Genomic DNA, 22,266 nt, shown 5'->3' with positions numbered 1-22,266 from the left:
TGCCCAGAATCTCCCAGTAAATAAGACTCCTGCACTCCATCCTGGGGATAGATCTTTCTCTGGCAATACATGATTATATGAACAGACATAAAATTGATACCAGACCACAAGATGCTTTTTGAAGTTTACTTTGAATGGATTTTTAGTTATGCCTTGCAACTGATGAAAGTGTATGGCACCAGGAGAGGATGATAAATCAGCTTAAGACTATCATTATTGTATACACCATTCTTGCCTTTATGAAGATCATGGTATTGCTGGTAGTCATGAAAACACAGGAATTGGTTTTGGTGCTTTTAGACAAGAACTTGTGATGGCCTTTTAAGTCAGTGGAAGAGGAGAATACACATTCACATGGCAGTCCAAAGCCAATAGTAACATCTCTGTTTGTCACCATCATTGTTAAAGCTCTCTCTGTCTCTCATTTTAAAACTAAAATTAATTGTTTTGCATGCCAAGTAATAATCTGCTCTCTCATGCCAGACAAGCTAGCTGATTTAAGCTCTAATGAAACATTTACAGGAAATACAGAATCATTTTCTGCATGACATGTAGTAATCCATCTCAATCCAGTATCCCTGGTAATCTGCTGTGTATCTGCGATGCTTCAGGATGTTCAGGCTGTCCAGAAAGATTTCTGCCTGATAGACAGTTTGCCCTTCAAGCAGCAAAGGAGGTACAAATTACTTCCTTATGAAGGAAGAGAAATTTTCAGATATTTCTCAAGGGAACAAGAAGGAACCTGTAATTTTTTCTCCTTCTCATTTATTCTAAACCAGAATAAATGCTTAGAGGACAAAACAGGTAGGTTTAGTGGAACGGGGAGAAGTGACAGATTCCCTCACAGCTCCCAAGATATCAGAGATCCTAAAGTCTCCAGTTGCTTGTTTTCTCTGCTTTTATTTACCTCAAGATTATCAATGCTATGTGACCAAACAGTAGGAAGACTTCATCCTAAAACACAGGCACAGTAATGCAGCTGAGTGGAGGAATGACAGTAAATTTCACATGGGAAATGAAGATCTCTCACTGTCTCTTGGCATCAAAAGTATCTCTAGTTGTCCATTCACATAAGAACTTCCCAGCTCTCTGGAACATCTTCTTCAATAATTTTGCTTCTTTTCAGCTTCACGTTTGCTGCCAAGGAATTGTACAGCTCCTTCTCGTGAGATCTTTGTCACTCCTTATGTAGATAGATGGTTCAAGCCTGAGAAAGGCCTGGAAGGTACTGGATAGAATTGGAGGATGTCTACTGTAATGAACTTAAGCAAAAAAAAAAGCCACTCTAAGAAAATCTGCCTTTACATGGAGCCCAAAGACATGTTTTCTATTAATAGGAAGAAAAACAAGTGCACACATAATATGAACAGAGAGATAGTGAGAGGATCATATGGAAGCACAGAAAAGTCATTCAACTCGCTGCTTTTCAAGTGCTAAAGAGTAAAAGAGGCTCCATTTTTAATCCAATACTTAAGCAATTCCTTATTACTATTTTCATGAGTTTTAAATGGTGTTTGTGAACTTTACTATGTTGCCCTCATATTATTTCCGTGACTGGTGCCAACCCACTGTTGGACATCAAGACTATAGAGGAAACCAAGCCTTTCCATGTTCTGTGTGTGGCTTTCTGCCCTTCTGACTGAGGTATCTTGTGCCCATGCTGTCAAAAATTTAGGTGCTTCTCTATAGTCACAGTATCTCTAAGAGAGATGCTTCCTTCAGAATCTGGGGGTTAAAACCCTCAACAATTTGCCCAAATGTTCTGTAGCAGGAGTTTTGCCCAGGACTGGAGGCAGAGCTGAGTTGCTTCCATCTTCAGCCCCTTACTTCTCTCTTTGTCCCAGAAGCAGGAGTATCACCTGGATGGAATGGATGGATCCTCACGTGGTGGCTCATGCCACACTGTATGTTCTGCTCTGCAGGGAGCCAGTCTGTGTGCTGAGCCAAGGGCCAGCAAAAGGCACTCCTTTCTGTGACTATTGAGTGCTGTCCAGGAGCAGGGAATGGGATCCTTCCCTCTGTCATGAATTCCTTATGTATGGTGCTAAGGTGATCTCTTGAACCAGATTTTGGACTGTGGCGGTTTGTTTGTTGTTGGTTGTTTTGTTTTTTTTCTCAAGTTCACAGCTGCATCCAACCCGGATAAATTACCAGAGCTGTTGGCCTGACTGTAGTGCCATGCAGCTGACAGGGCGCTGTTTTGTGTCACATGGACTATCCTCAAACAAACATCTCTCTGTAAGATCAGGTCTTAGGTGACTCTCACTGAGGACTCAAAATCATTAGCTTACAGTAATCTGGAGGTGGATTTCTTGTGGACCTCTGATTTTATTCAAATATATATATATATATATATATATATATATATATATATATATATATATATATATATATATATATATACATATACATACACTATTATACAAAGAGTATTAATAAAAATGTATTTGTAACCATAATCTTGGAACACTTGATTTGGCAACTTTAAGTGCTGCTACTTACGTGTTTGACTGCTTCTTCTTTTGGTCCTTATTAGTAGTGGGGATGCAGAGAACAGGTCTCCAGAGCTATCCTGGAAAATATTTTGTATTGCAAATTAATATAAATAATATCCAGGTTGATAAATGCTTGACTGCTTCTATGATTTTCATGATTACTCTTTAAGGTATTTGTGCATTATTGGTGCAATGTAGCTCCTACTGAAATGGATGGAAACTTTATCAGTGCCTGCAGCAGTTCTGGGTTGCACCAGTTACCACTTCTGCAAAATGTCTGTGCAAGTAAGGTTTGGTAACTGCACCAGCATTATGACATTCCAGGCCTCACTTTTCATATTTTAAATTTAAACTTACATTTACAAATTATACATCTCAGATTTGTTGTCATAAAACACTACTTCAGTAGTTGTGGAAAAGGTGCATTGAGATTTCTGGAGTGCTGCAGTTCATAAATATCAGCACTTCCATGGCAGTGTTTGGTTTCTCTCCCAGAGGACAAGGGAATTAGGCACAGCCACTGGCTGGACAGCCAGAGCAGTCCTGGCCTGCCCAACCAGCTGAATGACAGCTCTGGTGAGATCTAGGCCAGCTTCTGAGAGATGTCATCTGAAAATCCTTATCTCCAGTGAGGGTCTTTTATTTTATTCTATTTCCTGTGAGTTGTTTGCCTTCACTTCTCAGGCAGAAGGGAGCTGTGGGGAGGCAGGCAGATGGCACAAGGCCATGGGCTCCTGATGTAGGTGCTGGAGGAGCACCTTCTTGTGGTTTGTCACCTGCAGGGCTTTGATTCTCATGCTGGGCTTCACAGACCCATGTTTAGTTCAAGCATTGCTCTTTAAAAGGTAGAAGAAAGAAGGAACACTTCTACTCTCCTAAGACCTTTTTCAACCATCATCAAACCAAAAATCCTCAAAATCTTTGCAATAAAAAACTGAAAAAATCTGTCCTTTTTCTGTACAGTTTTGATACCTTTATTATCAGGTTCCTTAACAAGAGCCACACAAGCAGAGTACAGGACAGCTTTTCGAATAAAAACTTAATTCTTTCCAATGGTCCCTTGCACCTAACAAGGAACTCAATGCAATTTGTAGAAGTTGACATTGCAGAATTTGCCTTTTAGCTGTTACCTTGAGCTGGGGCTGGTTTAGATAAAGTCCTGGGTGCTCTCTCCACCATCCATGGCCCATCCATGGCCCCTGGTGCAGCACTCAGTGAAAGGAACACATTAACAATGTGCCTGGTTCTCAGCTTGCCTGAGGGATGGGTTTGGTTCATCGTGGTTGGCAAGCACCTTAAATTGGAAATTAGTGTGCATGAATAGATATTCCTTTGCTTCTGTCATGATGAGTTATGGACATATTACAAAAATAATTATCTTCCCTTCATAAATCAGTCTGATAGTTAACTTTGGTGTGCTTGCTAATTCACTGTTCCTGCTAAATGTTCTTTGGTTTGGGTCAGATACTTAAGCATAGGAATAAATCATAGCTCTAAGCCAGAATGCTTTTTGTTGCTGGGAAAGAAAAATAAGTCTAAAACCAAAATAGATGGCATTTGTAAGCAAATCAGCAGTGCAGTGATGACCCTAAAATGAGGTGTTTGTATTAGCTGTTCTACCCTGCTTTGTAGGAGTATGTTTAGATAGAATTTTGCCTTATTTATTTTAAATTCTGATCACTATTAATTTCAGGTGGGCAGGTTAGTGAAAGAGATTTGTGAAGCTAGATACATTCAGAGGTAAAATCCAGGAGAAAAAGGGAATCCACAGGTGCCAAAAGCCTTAGGGCTTTCACAAGCCTTAGGGCATGTGAAACACTCAGGTATTCTATGTGAATGTTGCACTCATACCCACCAGCAAATGCAAGTGAAGCACAAACCTTTTTAAAAGGAGAGCAAATCAAGCCAGTTAGAAGGAAAATGTTGTGCTCCTGAGTTGCAAGGAGAAATATGTTGCCAATTCATACTGCAACAGAGCTCTGGTGACAAGGGGCTGCATAATAAAACGAGTCCTTGTGCGATAGTGCCGGCACACTAGCTGCATGTTCTACAAGAGCATTTTCTAGCCATGTTCAACAGTGTGCCTGCTATCGCTCCTCCATTTGTTGAATTCAGGATGACCTTTGCATGAATAAAGTCAAATAGGATTAAGGCAGGAATTTTCAACAATGGGAAAGAGCAACAGATGTAGCCGACTTTGAACGTGGGAGGATTGTTGATGCACGGTTGCCTAAAGGGAGTGTCTGTGGTGACAAAAAAAGGGGGAGAAAAAACCCAACAATTTCCTAAAATATTAACTGCATAAAAGAAAAGAAAATAAATAGAAAACAATCCAAAGGAACTGAGTGATTCTGGTTTTTATTGGCATCAAGCTGAAGGCAGGGTTTTTTGATTCACTGCCTCCTTTTAAATCTATTTCTCTCCATTCTTTCAGCAGCCGAACTCTCTTCTCTGCAACAGTCACTATATGAGCTGTGTGAGGGGTTTGTGGCATGTACATTTTTTTCGATTCACATTTTTTCTGAGTTGTTTTAAGGAAAACAAAAATTGAGTATACAGGAAAAAAAGATGTTATTTTGCTGGAGAATGAGCCATTTGAATACAAAATCCAGATCCTGCTAATATTTTATGGTTTGATTTGTCCTTGTGCAGAAGCATATAGATGGATCTCAAGTGAATATAGTGCAGGCACTCTGTACAGAGACTGTTAATAAAGGGGAAAAAAGGGTTAAAAATATATTTAAAGCCAGAACTCTTTCTGATAGATCTTAAGTAGTTTTATGTGTAATTAGATATACCAAATTTGTTTTTATCTCAATAAAAAGAGGACATGCAAATATATTTTACTTAGTTTCATTATTGACAAGAGCTGTTTTGCAGTTTAGCAGATAATTGTGTTTACTCCTGAATGATACTTCATAGTTTGTAGTAATGAGTAATGCACAGAATTTAGATACCATTCATATGTCTAATTCAGACAAATCAGCTTTGAAAGGCATGTGTAGGAAAAGCTTTTAAAGTGTGAATGAAATCATGTGCTCTAGCTCAATGAAAGGGATTTAAAGGAGCTAGCTAGAAACTAAAGCCATTAAGGAAATCACCTTGTAAATGTTACAAAAAATATTGGTGAGCTTAATATGTTAGCTCAAGTTGAATATTTAAAAGCTTGATTAAACACTCACTGATTAAATGCTTACACCACTTTAAAGAGAGCTATGGTGTTGAGAGGGCAGTCTCTCACAAGGGAAAAATCATTTGGATTCAGAGGATGTAGCATGGTGAAACATCTTCTAATACATCTTATCCTGCCTCTCCCCATATTCCTTTAGAGCAGAGCTTGCTGGGGTGAGCTGTGGGTTCCCACTCACAGATGCTGTGCCACAGGATACTCCGTAGTTGTAACATGTTTACCATCCCCCAAAAAAAGGAGCATTTCAACAGACACAAACAAGCAAACACCCCCTCCCCCCCAACACAAATAAAATCAAACCAGAATAATTACCCCAACCCTACCCTTCCCACCCCACCGCCCACTGTTACCTGGGATGGAATATCTTGAAGAACACAGCTCTCCAGGTACTGGAGGCTTCATTACTGATTTTTTTACCTTGGTCGTAAAGGTAAAATTAAGCATCCTTGTAATGTTTAATTTTGAGACTAGGAGCAACTTCATATGCATGCCTGGCATCTTTAGCACCAAGAGCACATCACTGTTGCATGGCACGGATTAAAACCCACTCTGGTTGCAGAAAGTCACCTTTATTTCCCTGTGGGCTCAGTGTGGGGACCAACATTGAGCTCACAGATGTGTACACAAGTGCTCAAATTGTGCCTGCACAGCTGGGGGAGAGGCTGTCACAGGCATGCAGCAGAACCAGAGAAATAGATTTTGAAAGAACTTCTGGATGCTGACTACTACATGCCTGGATTTTTGTAAGCATTCTTGAGACTTAATACAGAGTCCACTGAAGGCAGGGAGAAGTTGAGGTCCTTTAGTTGCCCCTCAGTTATGTTCCAGAGCAGTGAAATCTTTGCATCCAAGATTCCATGAATGGGAACTGGGGCAGGTTAGAGTTGTTTCTAACCCCTTTGTTGTCTTTTATGTGTTGGAAGGGTGAGCCACAAGGAAGAGTACAGTCTCCTTTTCTTTGGTAGGCCAGCTAAAATCTTTATTCTCCCTCACTCCATCAACACCTTTGAGACAAGGAACTGTAATCTTAAAGCCTTGCAGGGGTCATATTTCTTGTCTTGTTTCAATGCAAATACATCCTTAGAATCCAACTCAGCCAAACAACCTTTAAACTATCTTAAAATGTTATACTACCATAAATAATTATAGATAAAAGGAGTGTTCTATTTTTGTATTCTTTCTTTTTTCCCAATTATCTGCCTTGTATTTTATGCTTCTGGAGCATAATGAAAGTAATTTTGACTTAAAAAACACATAGTCAGAATGTGTTTATGTTTCAAGTAAACTTGGGATGTTTTTTATATATTGAGAAAGTGTATATTTTCTTTCTGTATGTGTATATAGATACATCCAAAGGTATATATGTTATATGTATACTTTTATAACAATATATGAATATTGTATACATATATACCTTTATATATAACAAATATATGTTAATTCAGCCTTTCTAGAAAGTGAATTCAGACACCAATTTGATACAGATGGCTTAACAGATCATAATTCAGGTGTTTTATTCTAGAATCTGCTTCATAACTCAACCATATTCCGTAACACCATGAGCCCTTTTCTTAACATTGCCAGAGTGCTCTTAGGAACTCTGTGAAAAGCTTTGTTTTTATCGCTGTAAAGCAATGCTGCAGAATTGATGCTTTTCTGAAGTGCTTTCCTGGCCCTCTGTGCTATTGGTAAGTCATCTATCATGGTTGTCATTGGCAGCAGTGACTCAGTAACATAAAGGGATTCAATCTTTTATTGAGACATGGCTGTGTAGTTCAGAACCCAATCAATAGGCTTACATGTAAAAAACCATGGCGAACCATATATTGTTGTAATGCTCAATGTGGTTATAACTGTAACCACAACTTTTCCACTCTACCTGAAATGCTAATGGGATATTATCACTTCCTGCTTCCTCCCACCCACTACCAGACTTGCAGAAGGGATTGTTAAGTACCAGCACCTAACACTGCCAAGGTTTTATGAACAGGAGAAAATAAAAATCGTTGCTAAATGACTTTTTAGTATTTACATGTGGTAAAGAAAAAAACTTCTGTGAATGTAACTCATTGAGAAGCTAAACTATGACTAAAGCAGCGTGCACACTATATATTTATCACCTTGTCATTCTCCCACTAGAGCTTCAGCACTTCTGTTTGAGTACTCTGTAAGTTTTATTGTAACTGTAGGAAAAACTGCTCTTTGAACTCCCCTCCTATACAGCTTTAAAGGTAAGGTAGGTGTTAATCAAATGATGTTGCTGTGCTTGTTTCCCAGTCATGTCTTGGCTGATGCTTCTGCTGCTGAAGTGTGAAAACCTTGTCCTTTTAAGATGATGGGTCCTACACCTTTGAATAATTTTTAGCAGTTCATGTAGCTTGGAACCAACGCTCAGTATTGGAACAAACTTTGTAGGTGCCAGTGGGAGCTTATTTAGAGCAGTTGGCTTTTATAAATTTACCAAAGTTTGGAAATTGCAGCTAGTTTGCTGTGTTACCAGAGCTTTCCCTTTACATTAACTTTCTCTTCCCTTTATTCTCCCCATTTCAAAGACTGTCATAATCATTTAATCTCTCATTATGCAATTAGATATGTTGCTACACATTTATTAGCAAACTTACTGTCAGACTAGTAGTAATGCTGTAATTTACACTTCCCAAAGCATGGAAATTCCTGTGTAGGAATGAAGGCTCCCTTTTTTTCCCTCCTCCACCTATCCCGAGGTGCTTGTGCAGTGAAAAGTATTGCAGGAGTCTTGAGATGTGTGAGTGATAAGTGCTCTGCATGTTGTAACAGCTGGACATGATCAGACATGTTAAAGATGAGTATGAGGCTCGAGTGTGAGTTTTCTGCATTTGTGCTGGCTGAAGATTTATCCTGTGTAGTTCCTTTGGGCTTCTCTGGTAAGTCTCATCTCATCCCCCCATGCAAGAAAAAGCAGGTGATACCTTCCCCCAGTGCTCCTTCTAATAACTGACTGAAAGACTGAAGTCTTGTGGTGCAGCCCTTCTGTCCAGGTGTTCCCTGGTTCTGCCTGCAGATAAGTGTTTGGAATCACAAGCAGCTCACACCCAGCGCATTAATCATCGCATCATCTGGGGACCAATAGAGAACCTGGCAGCAATGCTTAATTTTATTTAACACACTGTGTAAACCAAGTCCAAAAGGCACTTGAAATGTAACACTTTCTTCCATTTGTGGAAGCTCAAAGGCATAACTCCTCTTGAGGATTTTAATCCAATGGACATTAATGTATTGGGGATCCAGTGATGTCATTTGCCTGTCACTGGGAGTTAATGACAGTTAATGCATGGAATGATTGGAACACTGTTGAAAGACCAGGGAGTCATGAATCCGTATCTCTGCCTTAGAAATACAGACTCCAATCAGAAATGCCTGTGGAGTTGTCTGTTCAGGAAAACCCATCAGGCCATTATTTGGGTCCTATGCTCATGAGTATTGTGCACAGTACAGGTGTAATAGTTCATGCTAACAACCCTGTCTGGTTCTTCACATACCCTGTTGTGGCAGTACCCTTCTTTTCTCTTTTAGCTTGGAGTACTCCATGTACGTATGAGCTGCAAAATTTGTCCCTCAAAGTTGAAATCAGCATTTTGTCTCAAATCTTTTAATATTATGATATTTGCCATGTAACCTTTTGCTCAAAGTGTTTTTTTTTATTTAAATCACAAAATATTTTTTTGTTTAGGGAATTTAAACCAAGGAAAAAGAAAGAGCTGCTGAACAAATTCTGTAGTTCTAAATATCAAGCTAATTTTTAAAATGTTAACATAAGTACTATATTGAATTAATGAAAAAAGCTATCTCTGTGGACAATGTACTAATACTTAATTCAAAATTTTATGGAGTAGATCCTAGGGATCATTTAGGAGTTTTACATGTGTTTAAAAAAATGAAACCAAGAAGATCTGACTGCTGTGCATTTGCTGTAACACCCCTGGAACGTGGCTAACGCCCAATTACTGCATGCTTAGACTTGGATGGGAATTACAATTGAGCTGTAAAATATTTTGACAGTTTCCAACTGTTGTGTGGTTATTAGCCAGGCATCATAAGAGAATGAAATTCAGTGATTTGATTAGGTTTGTATCATGATCTGCTTAAACAAGGACTTTCAACATAAACATGTAGTGTAAAGTGTTAATCAGAGGCAGTATTTAATTATTACCAGCTTTTCTTGAGTTCTGCAGGAGAGAATTCCTCTCTCCCAAAGATTTTGATTTCTTAAATGCGACTTGCCATACCTTTATGCTTCAGCTTTTCATTTACAAGCTTTTACTTGTTGAGTGCTAAAAGCATAACCACACCAAATTTAATTTGTCGCATGAAAATTATGTGTGTATTTTTCAAGAGGAGAGATTTGACAGTGTTGAAGCTAGAAAAGCTTGTGTTAATTACATATTATAAAACAAAAAGGATATTTTCATTTAACATGTATTTCTCCTTTTAGCTGAACAAGTCCTAGCAATTAGCAAATTTGAATAATGTAGGCATTCCTGGAAAAATATATGTTAAGCCAAGTGGCACTTGAATTGCTGTTACTTTTACATGTATTTTTATTTTGAAATGAAACTAATAAAGCAAAAATATTCAAACTGCATGCAAATTAAGCTCCAGATTGTGCCAGTCTTGTTATGTTCATTAAGCCATTGAATCCTTGAGTAGTGGCTGTTATTCCATGGGGACTATTCACAGAATAAGGTACTATTCAGAGAGGTAAAGATAACAATCTGCCTTCACACTGCTTAAATAGTGCTCATTCTATTGGGCAACTAAAGCAAGAATATTCAAGCCTATCATTCCTTAATTTTTCACTTGCTTTATTTAGTAATGCTTTTTGTTTTCTGTGTTGCTTATGAGTGGTGCTTGAGAGTGAAGCATTCTGTTTCTGGTAGAGAAGGCATTTTCAAGTGTTGTCATCCTGTTTTTTCTTTAAAAAACCCTCTAAGGTAATCTTTGTCTCTCAGTTCAGTCTGTGGCATCTCTGCTGTGGCTGAGAGCTGATTTGGTTACCAGTGTTGCTTGCTGTTGCTGTTTGCCTGAATACCTCATTTCACCCAGCTGTAATTGGTAGAGTTTTTCTGACTCTTGTCCTGGGTTTGACCTGAACTCTCACCTTGCAGATGACAAAACCTTTGTAATGGTATCCTGGATTTTAAAGTGGCTTTGTGACTCTGTGGAAATGTGATGTCTGGGAGAGAGCCTTCCTCTCTGGCAGTCCTCACAAGGAGCAGTTGGAGTGGTGGGCTTGTAGTCAGTAGCCAGTCTCCTAAACATCTGAGACGCCTGTAAACTGTTCAACTGTAGAGCTTTCATTTGGAGAGTTGTTAGTGGTTATTGAATTTCCTGTGTATTCAGATAGCTGTGTGCTGGGAAAAAACCCAAAATATACTGTGCTTTGCAAGGAGATCTGATTAACATTGGGGAATTGGTGCATGAGTTGCTTATGAAAAAATAATATCAGAACCTTCACACAAAGATTAATTTTTAAAATGGCAAATGGGTTTTTTTGGTGGATGGTTGAACTGAGAGGCCAGTGTGAAGTGTTGCTTGGTGGGAATTAGGGGTTTTCCATCTTCCTTCCTGTGCAGCCAGAGCATGGAAGGAAGCTCTGCCAGGCTCCTGCTCCCTGCTAGCAGCAGCCCATGTGAGCTGTAGGCTCCAGAGGTAAGAGACACAGATAATGTTGGTCTGAAGCACATCTGAAAGATCACTTGGTCTTTCTACTTGCACAAATGCTAAGTTCTCCTTTACAAAATGAAAGATTTCTGCAACCTATTGTTAAACAGTAATGAAGCATCCATGGCCTTCCCAGGCAGTCTTGAGTGCTTCATTTTCATTATACTGCATTATAGATAGCTCCTCCTGATGTCTGACCTCTAGCAACTAAAGCCTGTAACTTTGTTTTGGTAAACACTGGTCTGGGAGTCAAAGGGTTTGCTTTCTTCTTTGGAATTTTATGTGCTTGATGATTTACCATGTTACTTTCCTCTATCATTTATTCATACCATAAATGACCTGAATGTGATTCAGCTTTCTTAATGCCTTTTCTTCCCCCTCTGCAATTTTCTTTGGGCTCATCTTCCTTACACTCTGAATCAGGGAAAACTGAATGTAAAATTTTTGATGTGGTTTTGTTGATGCGGCGTGGAGTGAGAGAGGCAGTCTTGATCTTGCAAGCTTTATTCCTGTCTATACATCTCAGTACAATGTTTGTCTTTTTCACAACAACTTGATGTTGTTGACTTTATGTTCAGCTTGAATAGACTGTTTTCCCCATATCCTTTTGTGAAGAGCTGTTACCTAACCAGTTCTTCCTTATCCTGCATTTATGTAAATGATTACTCCTTCCTATGTTTCACTTGCAGCTATCGAATTTCATACTGCTTTTTTCAGATCTTTACTCCTTTTTATGTGATTGGAGTTCTAGTGCATTCAATGTCCATCCCAGCTTCTTGTCCAGTGCGTTGTTCACCTTCCTAATTCAGACTTGCACTGAACCTAAGAAATACTCTTGCAGAACCCCTTTCAATGCATATTTACAAGAGTCACCTAAAACTAGTCTTGGGTATGGTTTTCCAGCCTGTTTTGCACCTATATGAGTCTCATTAAGGCTCTGTTTTCCATGCTTCCTTAGGAGAGCATCTTGAAAGAAAATTAAAAGAGCTTAGCTACATCTATAATCTGTTATATGATGCTTCTCTACTCCCTGCTTCCCTCTTGCAGAAGGAACTTGGAGTGCTAGTCATGATTTGTTGATGACAAATTAATGTTTGTTACTTGTCTTCTTTTAACTTTCATATGCTAAGAAGGGCCTTAATTATTTGTTCCACCTCTTTTTCATTTGCTTGTCTGCATTCTTGCTCTTTGTCCTTTTTCTTATGCTTTTAAAGGCTAGAAGGAAATGTAGTCTTTTCCTACACTTCTAATATTGTCCCCTATGTTCAAGTCTCCAAACTGACTATTCCTTTCGGATGTTGTTTCATATTGGTTCTTCCAGGACTTTGGGATTACATTAAATGTGTTCAGCTAATCTGAAAGCTTCTGATTTATCTAAGCTGTTTCCACATGGGGCTGAAATCTGACCGTTCTGTGTCTGTATGAGTAATGCAAGTCTCCAACTTCCATCTGATTTGTAGAATAAAGACAGATGTAGAAAAAAAGTACTGAGCATTTTAGATGTCTCCCCATCATCTGAGCTCCCCATGGACAGCTTCTCCTTACCACTGAGGAGGGAAGCAATACTTCTGTTAATTTCCTTCTCATGATTGTTTACATAGAGTCAGCTGCTGATGCGGTAGTTTATCAAGGCAAAAACTTGTTTCCATTAAATTCTCACTTATCTCTTGCTGTCCTCAGGAGCTTTAGGAATATCCATCTTTATGCCTGGTGCCAGCTCATGGGTACCAGCAGCTCATGAATACCAGCACCACATGCAGGATTGTAAAATATACTTATTTTATTTCCACTGTCAGGCAAGTGGAGTACTATGACCTTCAGGGGTACTGTGACATCAGTACCAGGCTTAAAAATACTGAGTGCTCTAAGCACACCCAAACAGAGATTGTTTTCCTTTGTTGCTGCAATACCTGCACAAATCTGGCATCTGTGTTGTGTTCTCAAGTATTTCAAACAAAGATTTCTCATAGGTAAAGGCTAATGCTTCCATAAATCTGCCTATGGTTGGGCATTAATATAAATGATGCAGTAGATTTACAAAACAGGTAACTATAAAGTTTTGAGCAATGTCACCTTTAATGAGCCAACATCAGAAGGTTGCCTGAAAAAAACATGTCTGTTGAAATGTTCAGAAGAGTGGGATAATGACTTGTTTTTATTTAATGGCTCTGTCAAAAGAAATTCCTGCAAAAGCAACAAGAGTTCACTGTTTTTAGGAAGAATTGGCAGTGACTCTCATTTTTAGTTTGCCTTGTGCTTTCTTTTAGAAGAGATTCTTGTGACCTTTTCTGACAAGCTCTAACACTTCCATTGTTTGCTGCAGGCCTTTGAAATGTGGCAGAGATAGCCTTGGGCCCAGGGAGGTGCGTTTTGCTAGTTCAGTTCACATTTAACAAAGTTAAAAGCTTTGAAAATTGCTATTCCTCATCTGTGGTTTAAGTTGCTTAATTCTGGCAACCTGCCCAAAACCCTGAACGTTCCCATCGTGGCAGAGAGCCAGGGATTGTGAACCAGCAGCATCCTGGTAGCTCATCTGGGCTTCCAGCACAGATTACATGAGAGCAGAGCATTCAGCCCACATGCCACCAGGACAACTGGAGGAAGGAAGGTGGACACAAGGAAACTGCCTGTCTTCTGAGAGCAGAAAAATGAGGCCCCATCCCTGCATGTCATCTGTTCATACTGTTACATTATAAATACGTGTAATCATCAGAGACTGAGCTCCGTGTTAGCTTCTGCTTAATGGTATGAGTTCCATAGCTTTTCTTGAGATTTTTAATTGAAAACACGGCGCTCAAGACAAAGATTATGCGACCTCAGGGAAGAGAAGCTAGGTGAGCCTCGGCCAATCCCTTTTTAATAGTTCAGTCTGAGAAGGAGATCACTGTAACTTTTTTCCTGGCTGTACTGACCATCAGGTGAAATTACTTCCGCATAAGTAACCAATTCATTATGTTGTCTGAGATTTGTTTCCTTTTTACCAGTTCATTAACATAATCTTCTCCTTGCAATTAGCTAATAAATTTAAGGCTTCTCAGCTTGGTGAGGTAGCTGCCCACACTCCTGTGCAGTCCTGTTCTTCTCTGCTAAGAACATCCACGGGGGAGGTTGTCATCTGGAAATAAATTGTCTGCCTTGCTCTTAATTGATTGCCATGAGCAGACAGCCTTGTGTCCTGTTGCGCAAACGAGGCAATTGTCCAGCAGTTGATGTGTTGTGAATTTTGGTTCTGAAGGTTTAGAGTATAGTTCTGAATTCTTGGCTTCTTTCATCCTTTTAATCCCTGACAATGAAAACCAAACCAAAACCCTAAAAGACTCGGCTAAGAAAATGTTACTTCATTACTAGACAAAGTAAAAAGCAAAAGGAGGCTACCAGATAATTACAAAAGTTACAAAATTGAGTATTTAGCAGTAGCCTTTGTTACTCAGTCTCTCCCATCTTTGTGCACTGGATGACTGTAGGTTATATACATGTTCACATTTCAATTGTATGATGGCACACTGTAATTTTCTACCAGACCGCTTCCTTGGTGCTCAGAGTAAAAGTAACCAGAGGCAGCCATCTGCAGGCTTGCTTTCCTTTCTTTGCCCAGGTATGGTTTGGAAAAGCTCTTTCCAGATTCCTGGCCATCAAAATATATAACAGACAACTGAAAACCCTTTTGCATTAAATAATCAGATCTACTTGACCAACTGCTAACTTGAGGTGTGTCCCAAGGATTTCACCTTCCTCTTCACCTTCTACGTTCAAATGTGAGAGCATCATGTCAGCTCAGGCAGATGTCTGAGTGTTGGGTTGTGATTAAACATGGGCTCATGGGTTTGGTTGTGCCAAAATTAAACTTGTAAAATGATAAGCAATTTAAAGCTTATGCCTAAGGCTTTTGAGATAAAAGTTTGTATTTTATTGCATATCCACATTAGCTGTAGGCACAATCAGAAGAGTGAGGAGGGCGAAGTTTTAAGATGTCTGCTGCTGATGAAACCTGGAGGTTACCTAAATGCTCATTATTAGTCATATATAGGAAATAAATTCAGTGTAACTTGTGTCCAGCAGCTGGGTTTTCATATCTCGTTCATTTTTAGGGACAGTAGGAACCAGAGACATTTTGCACCATGCAAATAAGGAGCACAAAGTTAAAGAATGTTCTCCTAAACTGATCTATTTGTTTATCAGAGTAACAGAATAGCAGAACTAACACTTCTTTCAAGGAAATGTGTATTTTCTAATACATGCATGATCTTCCCTTATAAGAAGGAAAGAGCAATGCCACTTGTATTTTGATGTGTCACTAAATTGTAATCTTATGGTGACCTGCTATGTAAAAAATACCTAACTACCCTAAGTAAAGAACATCTCAGCACAACTGGGTTATGAGGATGCTTTCTCCATTTTTGGAATAAAAAAGAAAGCTGTTCCATTCTATCTTTGCAGACTCTTTCCATATTGTATTTGAAATTCCTGATACCACTTCTTGACTTATGCCCAGACTGTTCCACAGCCCAGAATAAACAAAATTGAATGCATGTTGGACACATGCAGACCTTGCCAAAGGCATAAATTCTATTAAATGAGCCATATTCAAATTCTAATACTCCCAGGCTAATGGGACATTCCTATGGGTGAAGTCCTGTGTTGTTTAAAAACCAAAATTTTAGAATATCATTTTGAGGATATAAACTTACCTATTTGACTGAAATGTATTTGGTGTCTTGCTTCTATTGCACCTTTATACAGCTTTGCAGACTGTTCAGTTCAGCTGAGTTTCCTGGACTTCTACATCCAGCCTCATGCTGCACATTTTCACTCACCTACTTGTGTCTTACTTTCATTTACCTTACCTTGCATTTTAATGGTTGCACAATTTTCAGTGAGCCCAGACAGCGTCGTGGTTTTGATAGGGGTACGGGAAAATCCCTTTTATTTTGCTCAGTCAAATAAGTTAGAGGCCAGTGTCTGTACTTGCCTCTTGAGGGAAAAAACTTGCTTGTTCATTGTTTGTTGGTCTTCCCTATTCTGCCTTTCAGCCCTATCTCAATCTGAGCTAGCTCAATCTGAGCTTCTTCTCCTGCAGTTAATTACCAGTCCTGGGTGGTTGTCTCAGTTCCTTTCCTCTTCTAGGAGTTGTGTTCATTCATTAATATAAAACTCAAACTATGTAAGTGTTCCACCTAGATTACAAATCTTTTTTTTTCCCTTACTCCTCTCAGCATCTTTCTCTTCTGGGCTTCAACACTCCAGCTTTCTTTAAACACCTCTAGCCCCATGCAACCTGCCTACAAGCCCTTGAGGTCCTCAGTCTGAGCCCCTAGAGTCTTCATCCTGGCTGTGTCACTGCCCCATCGACTCATGTTCTCATCACAGTTCCAGTCTTCATTTTCTTCTCCTGAGTGTTGGGCTGTGTCAGAGACGCAGCTCAGCCCTTGCTGTGTGAGCCATCACTGTGCCTGGTGCTGGGTTCCTCAGAGCAGCAAAAACAACTATTTGAATATTTTAAGTGTGGGTATGCAGCCTAATACTTGAAGCTATTGTCCTCTTGTTAACGTAATGGTCTGATGGGATAATCTCCCAAGAGAAAAAACGCATACACTATATAAAACATATCAACTGAGCTTCCAGAATGTGTAAAAAGAAGAATAGAGACTTCAGTGCTTTTGTTGAGTGTGAACCAAAGATATCCCAAAGCCAGTGCTGACTCCAGCTGATAAATCCATCGCACGATGCTGCGTTTAGATCTGAGCTACCCTGTGAGGGACGAGCTCTGGAACCTCCGCGCTCGCCGTGTGCTGCTCCACGGCTGGACAGAAGCCAGTTGTGTTGGATTCCATAACCTGTTGATCAGTGAGGAGCTCTGGCAATCTGCAGTGGATATCTTGGGCTTTCTAGTGGCATTTCCAGCCGAGTTTGCAGGGACTTCAGCTTTTGAGCTCAAAAAGGCAAGTTGTGACTGCTGGGTCGTTTAGAAGAATTGTGTAGTCAGTGCTGAAAAGAATGATGTAAGAAAAAGGTTATTAAATTTTCATTTCATCTGATTAGTTCCTACTAATCATGTAGAGCAAATACATGCTAGAAATAGGCACTTGGTAGTAATTGTGTTTGCACCAAGCCAGTAATTAATATGTCCAACATACAAATATCGAAAGGAAATGTTTTGCATAATGGTTTTTCACACACACATGAAAAAGAAACTAAAACTAACATTTGTAAACTCCTCTGAAGACCTGTCAAGTGCTCACACACAGTTCTGCCTTTACTTCTGTATTTCCATTGTGTCTGGAGTTAAATGCTTTTATCATAGATTAAATAATGAAAGCTTTGACGCAGGTGGTGATTAGGAGCATAACATTGTCATGGTATTAACTTCACCTTTATCAAAAAAACATGGACTAATAAGTGTGGAAAGAGAACCTTATACAGTTTCTGCTTTATCAGGTAAGAGAAGAGTAGATTGTACATGTTATGCACATTATGTGCGTCCTAAATCTTCTGTATTCTGGAAAAAGTGCTTTTTGAAAATCTAACATAAGTGGAAAGACAAACACAGAAGAAAGCTCCAGATTTTCAAGGATTCTGCAGTCTACCTTTTTAAACATTGATAATTTTAGAATAAATTTTTAAATAAAGTATGAAATTCTGCTTAATTTATTGGTTTAATACCTTTGTATTTCCTTCTGTAAAATCTGGTTTTAAATTCAGTTATATCTTCAGTTTATTAGATAAGTAATTAAAGTAATTTAAATGGCAATATTGCCTAAGGCAATTTCAGTGTTAACCAGAAAGTGTTGAGGTGACTGGAAAATTTACCATTTTTGTTGAGAGTTTCAGCAGCAAGTATTAAGCCTTTACAATTAACATTTAATATATCTGGTAAGCAGTGCTCTATGATTTGAAGAAGTAGCTTTTTGCATTAATAATTTGTTAAAATATCACCTTTCCACTATTTGATAATGATGTTTTAGTTTTTTTCTCTCATTGAATACATCTCTCAGTAGTGCTATTTCCTTGTCTGTAACTTATAATAGCAAATATATTTTAAGTAATGTAGCACCTTAAATTTGAGGTCAATGATTAGTTACTAGGTTTTTCTTCAAGGTGTAAAGAAAACAAGAGAAAAACACCCTCTTAATTACTTCACTGAATCTGGAGTAACAGTCTGGAAGCTGCTATGCAATATTTATTTCTCTGATTAAAATCTTGTGTGTGGTAAAGTTTATAATTTATTGCTGCTTTTCCTTCCCTATTTTGTATATCCCTGTTAAAGCTGTTAATTCAGTGTATTTGGGGATATTTGTCTCGTCGTTAATGGATTTGTTCATGCTGATTTGAATTGTTGACAGGATTACAAAACGTAAGCACTTTCTAACAAGTTATTTTGTACATATGATGTGGTGTTAAAAAAGTCTCAGCAAGGTATACCTTTTGCACTCTGTAAATGAGTTAGCAGTGCTTCTGTCTGGTGAGGAGGTAGTGTGTTTATGCAACAACTTTTTTGGGCTGATTTGACAGTAAATGAAAAATTACTTCCCCAGCTCTGCACTTTTTTTTTTCCCCAGAAGCAGTGAAAACAAATGAGTTGATAGCAGCTAATTGCTGAGCACTGACAGGCTTCAGTCAAGGGGGGGCATCGTTGGTCTTTCACAAATGGACAATAACAAGTAAATCCGTTTGACCATAAAGTGGCTGTGATACAGTAAATTACTTGCTCTTAATTTGTCTTAATTTGGGAACTCTCTAGCTCTAAAGTGCATCAAGAGCTTGTTTGTTTTGTATATATGCTTTAAATGGTATTACATTGAAAGAATAGGGGATCTCAGTTCTTTCACTGTAATTCAAATGTAGGATTTGCATCAGTCACATTCTGCCTGTTTGATTAGATCTAAAAAGTTTTTAAAGTGAAAGTATTTTTCTAGGGAAGTGTGTGTGTCTTGAAAACAGCTGCTGCAATCAGTATGCTGAATTTGAGGGGCAGCAGATAGTCTGACAAATGCCAAATGCCTGACGTGTTCTATTTTATTTCTTGGTTTATGCCCACAAAAATGTTACTAAAAGAGTCAAAATAACTGTTTTTGGAAATGGTCATTATTAGCTAATGATGGTTAGATAATGGTTGTTAGCTAATGACACTTGTTAGAAACCACCTTCTGATAAGAGCTTTCATCTGAAATTCCTTTTCCACATAGAAAAGCTGAAGCCTGGAAGAGGCAGCTCTTCGGGTATGGTTGGAAGTGGCCGTTCAGAAAGACAGTACCATAATTACCTTTATGCAGTCACTCACTGACACAGAAAGAGCACCAAAACTCTCCTCTGGAGCCTTTACCAGAGGAATTCATCAATCCTGTGTCGTGATTTTGATTGTGAAAGGGCTCGTGGGGATGCTTTTCCATGGCTGCATTTTGGGAAGTGTTTTCAAGGCTCTGTGTCACCGCCTGTGCAGGGCTGTGCCGTGCTTCAGCACGGGTGTTTCCACTGGTACAATTCTTGGCCTCTTCCCCTGTGTAGATGTGGAATCCTGTATATCTGCATCCTTGGGAGACAAGTGCCTAGGGCAACAACTGCAGATAATAACTCGCGATTTGTGTCTTTTGCAAGTTACAGTCATTGTAAACTGACAGCTGTGAAGGACCTAAACTCACATCAAAGGATACAGATCATCTAGTTAGGTCAATTAATGTTAATTCTCATCTTCCATTAAATTCTTTTATCTTCTCTTTTTTTTTTTTTTTTTTTTCTTTTATTTTTTTTTTTTTTTTCCAGCCAAGCCCAATACCAAGTCCTGTTTTGGGGAGAAAGCCAAATGCCAGTCAGTCATTGCTCGTGTGGTGCAAAGAAGTTACAAAAAACTATAGGGGAGTGAAAATCACCAATTTCACCACGTCGTGGAGAAACGGTTTATCCTTTTGTGCAATATTACATCACTTTAGACCAGACCTAATGTAAGTTGTATACTCTTTGCCTGCATAAGCTAACTCTCATAGAAATACTGAACAATTTTTTAACTTGAAAATAAAATACCAATGTGTTTTAGGTGCTGAACTGTTTTCACCCTTTGCTTTCAAGCAGGGAACTGTCCTTTCTAAGAAACCAGATTTATGAATGCTCAAACTTTGTGACCTCTTTGCTCTCCCTTGTTGCATAAACAATTATTTCTCCCCTCTCTGTGATTTGTTTTTCTTCTTCTTAATCTTATACAAAGAACTGACTTCAAGATGATTATGAGAATTGCGCCAGTGTTGAAATGAGATGAGAGGAATAAGCTCTTTGTATGTTGACAAGGACGGATTACCTCCTGGTAAATTTGGTTGTCAAGGCTGGCCTCTAGTCCCTGCCTTAACTTCTTTTTTAGATGGAGAGCTTCAGGCAATGAAACATGTAATCGGTGTTTATTTATTTATTTATTTATTCCTTTAATTTTCCACACTATTAGTTTTGTTGATTGAATTGCTGTGAAATTGCTAGTTACTGTATGATATTATTGTATGTCAAATTTTTAGATTTAGTTTGTTTTAAAACTGCTGCTTTTATCAAATACTGTATATACCCACTGTGCCATTTTCCCCCTCAGTGACTACAAGTCCCTGAATCCTCAAGATATTAAAGAAAACAACAAAAAGGTAAGAACTGCCAGGCAAAAAAAAACAAAACCCAAAACCAAAACCATAGCCTCAATTTTGACTTCACTGCAGGTTTTTATTAATTTTGGGAAAGTGTGGTTGTTTTGTAAGGTCATAACTGTGGCTCACAGAAGGTGTTCGGCCTCCCACGGTTCAGATCGGATGTGTTATTGACTCGAGTTTGTCATGGTTTTAATATTCACAACAAGTGCAGGGCTGGCATTAGAGTTTAATATTTGTATGGCCTACATTAACTGTGAGAGCAGAGGAGGGGCCTGGCCAGCCTTCTGTGAGCACTGCTCTGGTTTTTTCAATCAGCCACATAATTAAAAGAATGAAAAATGTAACTGCTCTTGGACTGTGGCACACAAGGCTTCTCTTGCTGTTGCTTTAACAAGGCTCTGGGAGCTGAGCATGGTTGATGTTGCTGTGATGGTGATGGTTATATTTTTAAAGATGGAATTTTACACCTACTCTTACACTGCATCAGCTGAAGTAGTATGCACAACATGGGAGGTTTAGGATAAAAGGTGTTGACATATTCCTTTACAAATAAATTAAATGCTAGCAAAATAGTTAATAGCCTTGTGCAGTACAACTGCTTTAAACCACTCTTTGTAGGTGCAAGATGTAAAAAGTTTCTCTGGAAGAAGCAGGAATTCAGTTTGGGGATCACCAGAAGAGTGTTTATTTCTGCTCACTATTTTAGATATGTTACAAGCTTCGGTTGGGCCCTAGGGACATGTTTAGAAATTACAATTTTCATGTGAGTCACTGATAATAAAATTGTTCCTAAAGATCATCTGAAAATTGTTTTAAGTATCTGCCTTCTTAAAGCTGTGGTTTTATTTTTATTCTGCTTTAAAAGGCACCAAATTTAACTGAGATGAAGGTATAAAAATATACTTTAAATAAATTATCAAGTTCAATATTATATAGCAAACATATCTGCAATCTAGTATTATTTACTTACATGGAATTTATGAAAGTGCTTTATTAAAATTAATTTTGTTTATATTTTAATGTGCCTGCACACTTATGTGTTAAACAGGGAGTTACTTGTCTTTAATTTAGTACTTAAGTATTATAAATAATGAAATATTTCTGAGCAGCTCGTATCTAATGAGTATTTAGCTGATGATATTTTTTTCATAATAATAGGAGGACTTACAATGACCTAAGTGGATTATCTGTGGCATCAGAGTATTTTCTGTGACCATATGTTTTTGTACTTCAAGTTTTGTTGACCGTCTGGCCTAATTAAGCT

At 38.5% G+C, this 22,266-nt stretch overlaps 1 protein-coding gene across 12 annotated transcripts in view; it reads left to right on the top strand.

Annotated features, from left to right (window-relative positions):
- The window catches only part of EHBP1 (EH domain binding protein 1), a 205,539-nt gene that overhangs the window by 105,251 nt on the left and 78,022 nt on the right, over positions 1-22,266 (top strand). For all 12 annotated transcript variants that reach the window (XM_036380064.2, XM_036380063.2, XM_036380060.2 and 9 more), the window contains 2 exons: positions 20,143-20,321; positions 20,951-20,999. In XM_036380064.2, the coding sequence (XP_036235957.1) occupies positions 20,143-20,321; positions 20,951-20,999 (228 nt within the window). The remainder of the gene's footprint in view (positions 1-20,142; positions 20,322-20,950; positions 21,000-22,266) is intronic.

This window comes from Molothrus ater, chromosome 3 (genome assembly GCF_012460135.2).
Source record: "Molothrus ater isolate BHLD 08-10-18 breed brown headed cowbird chromosome 3, BPBGC_Mater_1.1, whole genome shotgun sequence".
Lineage (NCBI taxonomy): Eukaryota > Metazoa > Chordata > Aves > Passeriformes > Icteridae > Molothrus > Molothrus ater.
Note: the sequence above shows the minus strand (reverse complement) of the source record. Positions and strands in the feature narration are given on the sequence as shown.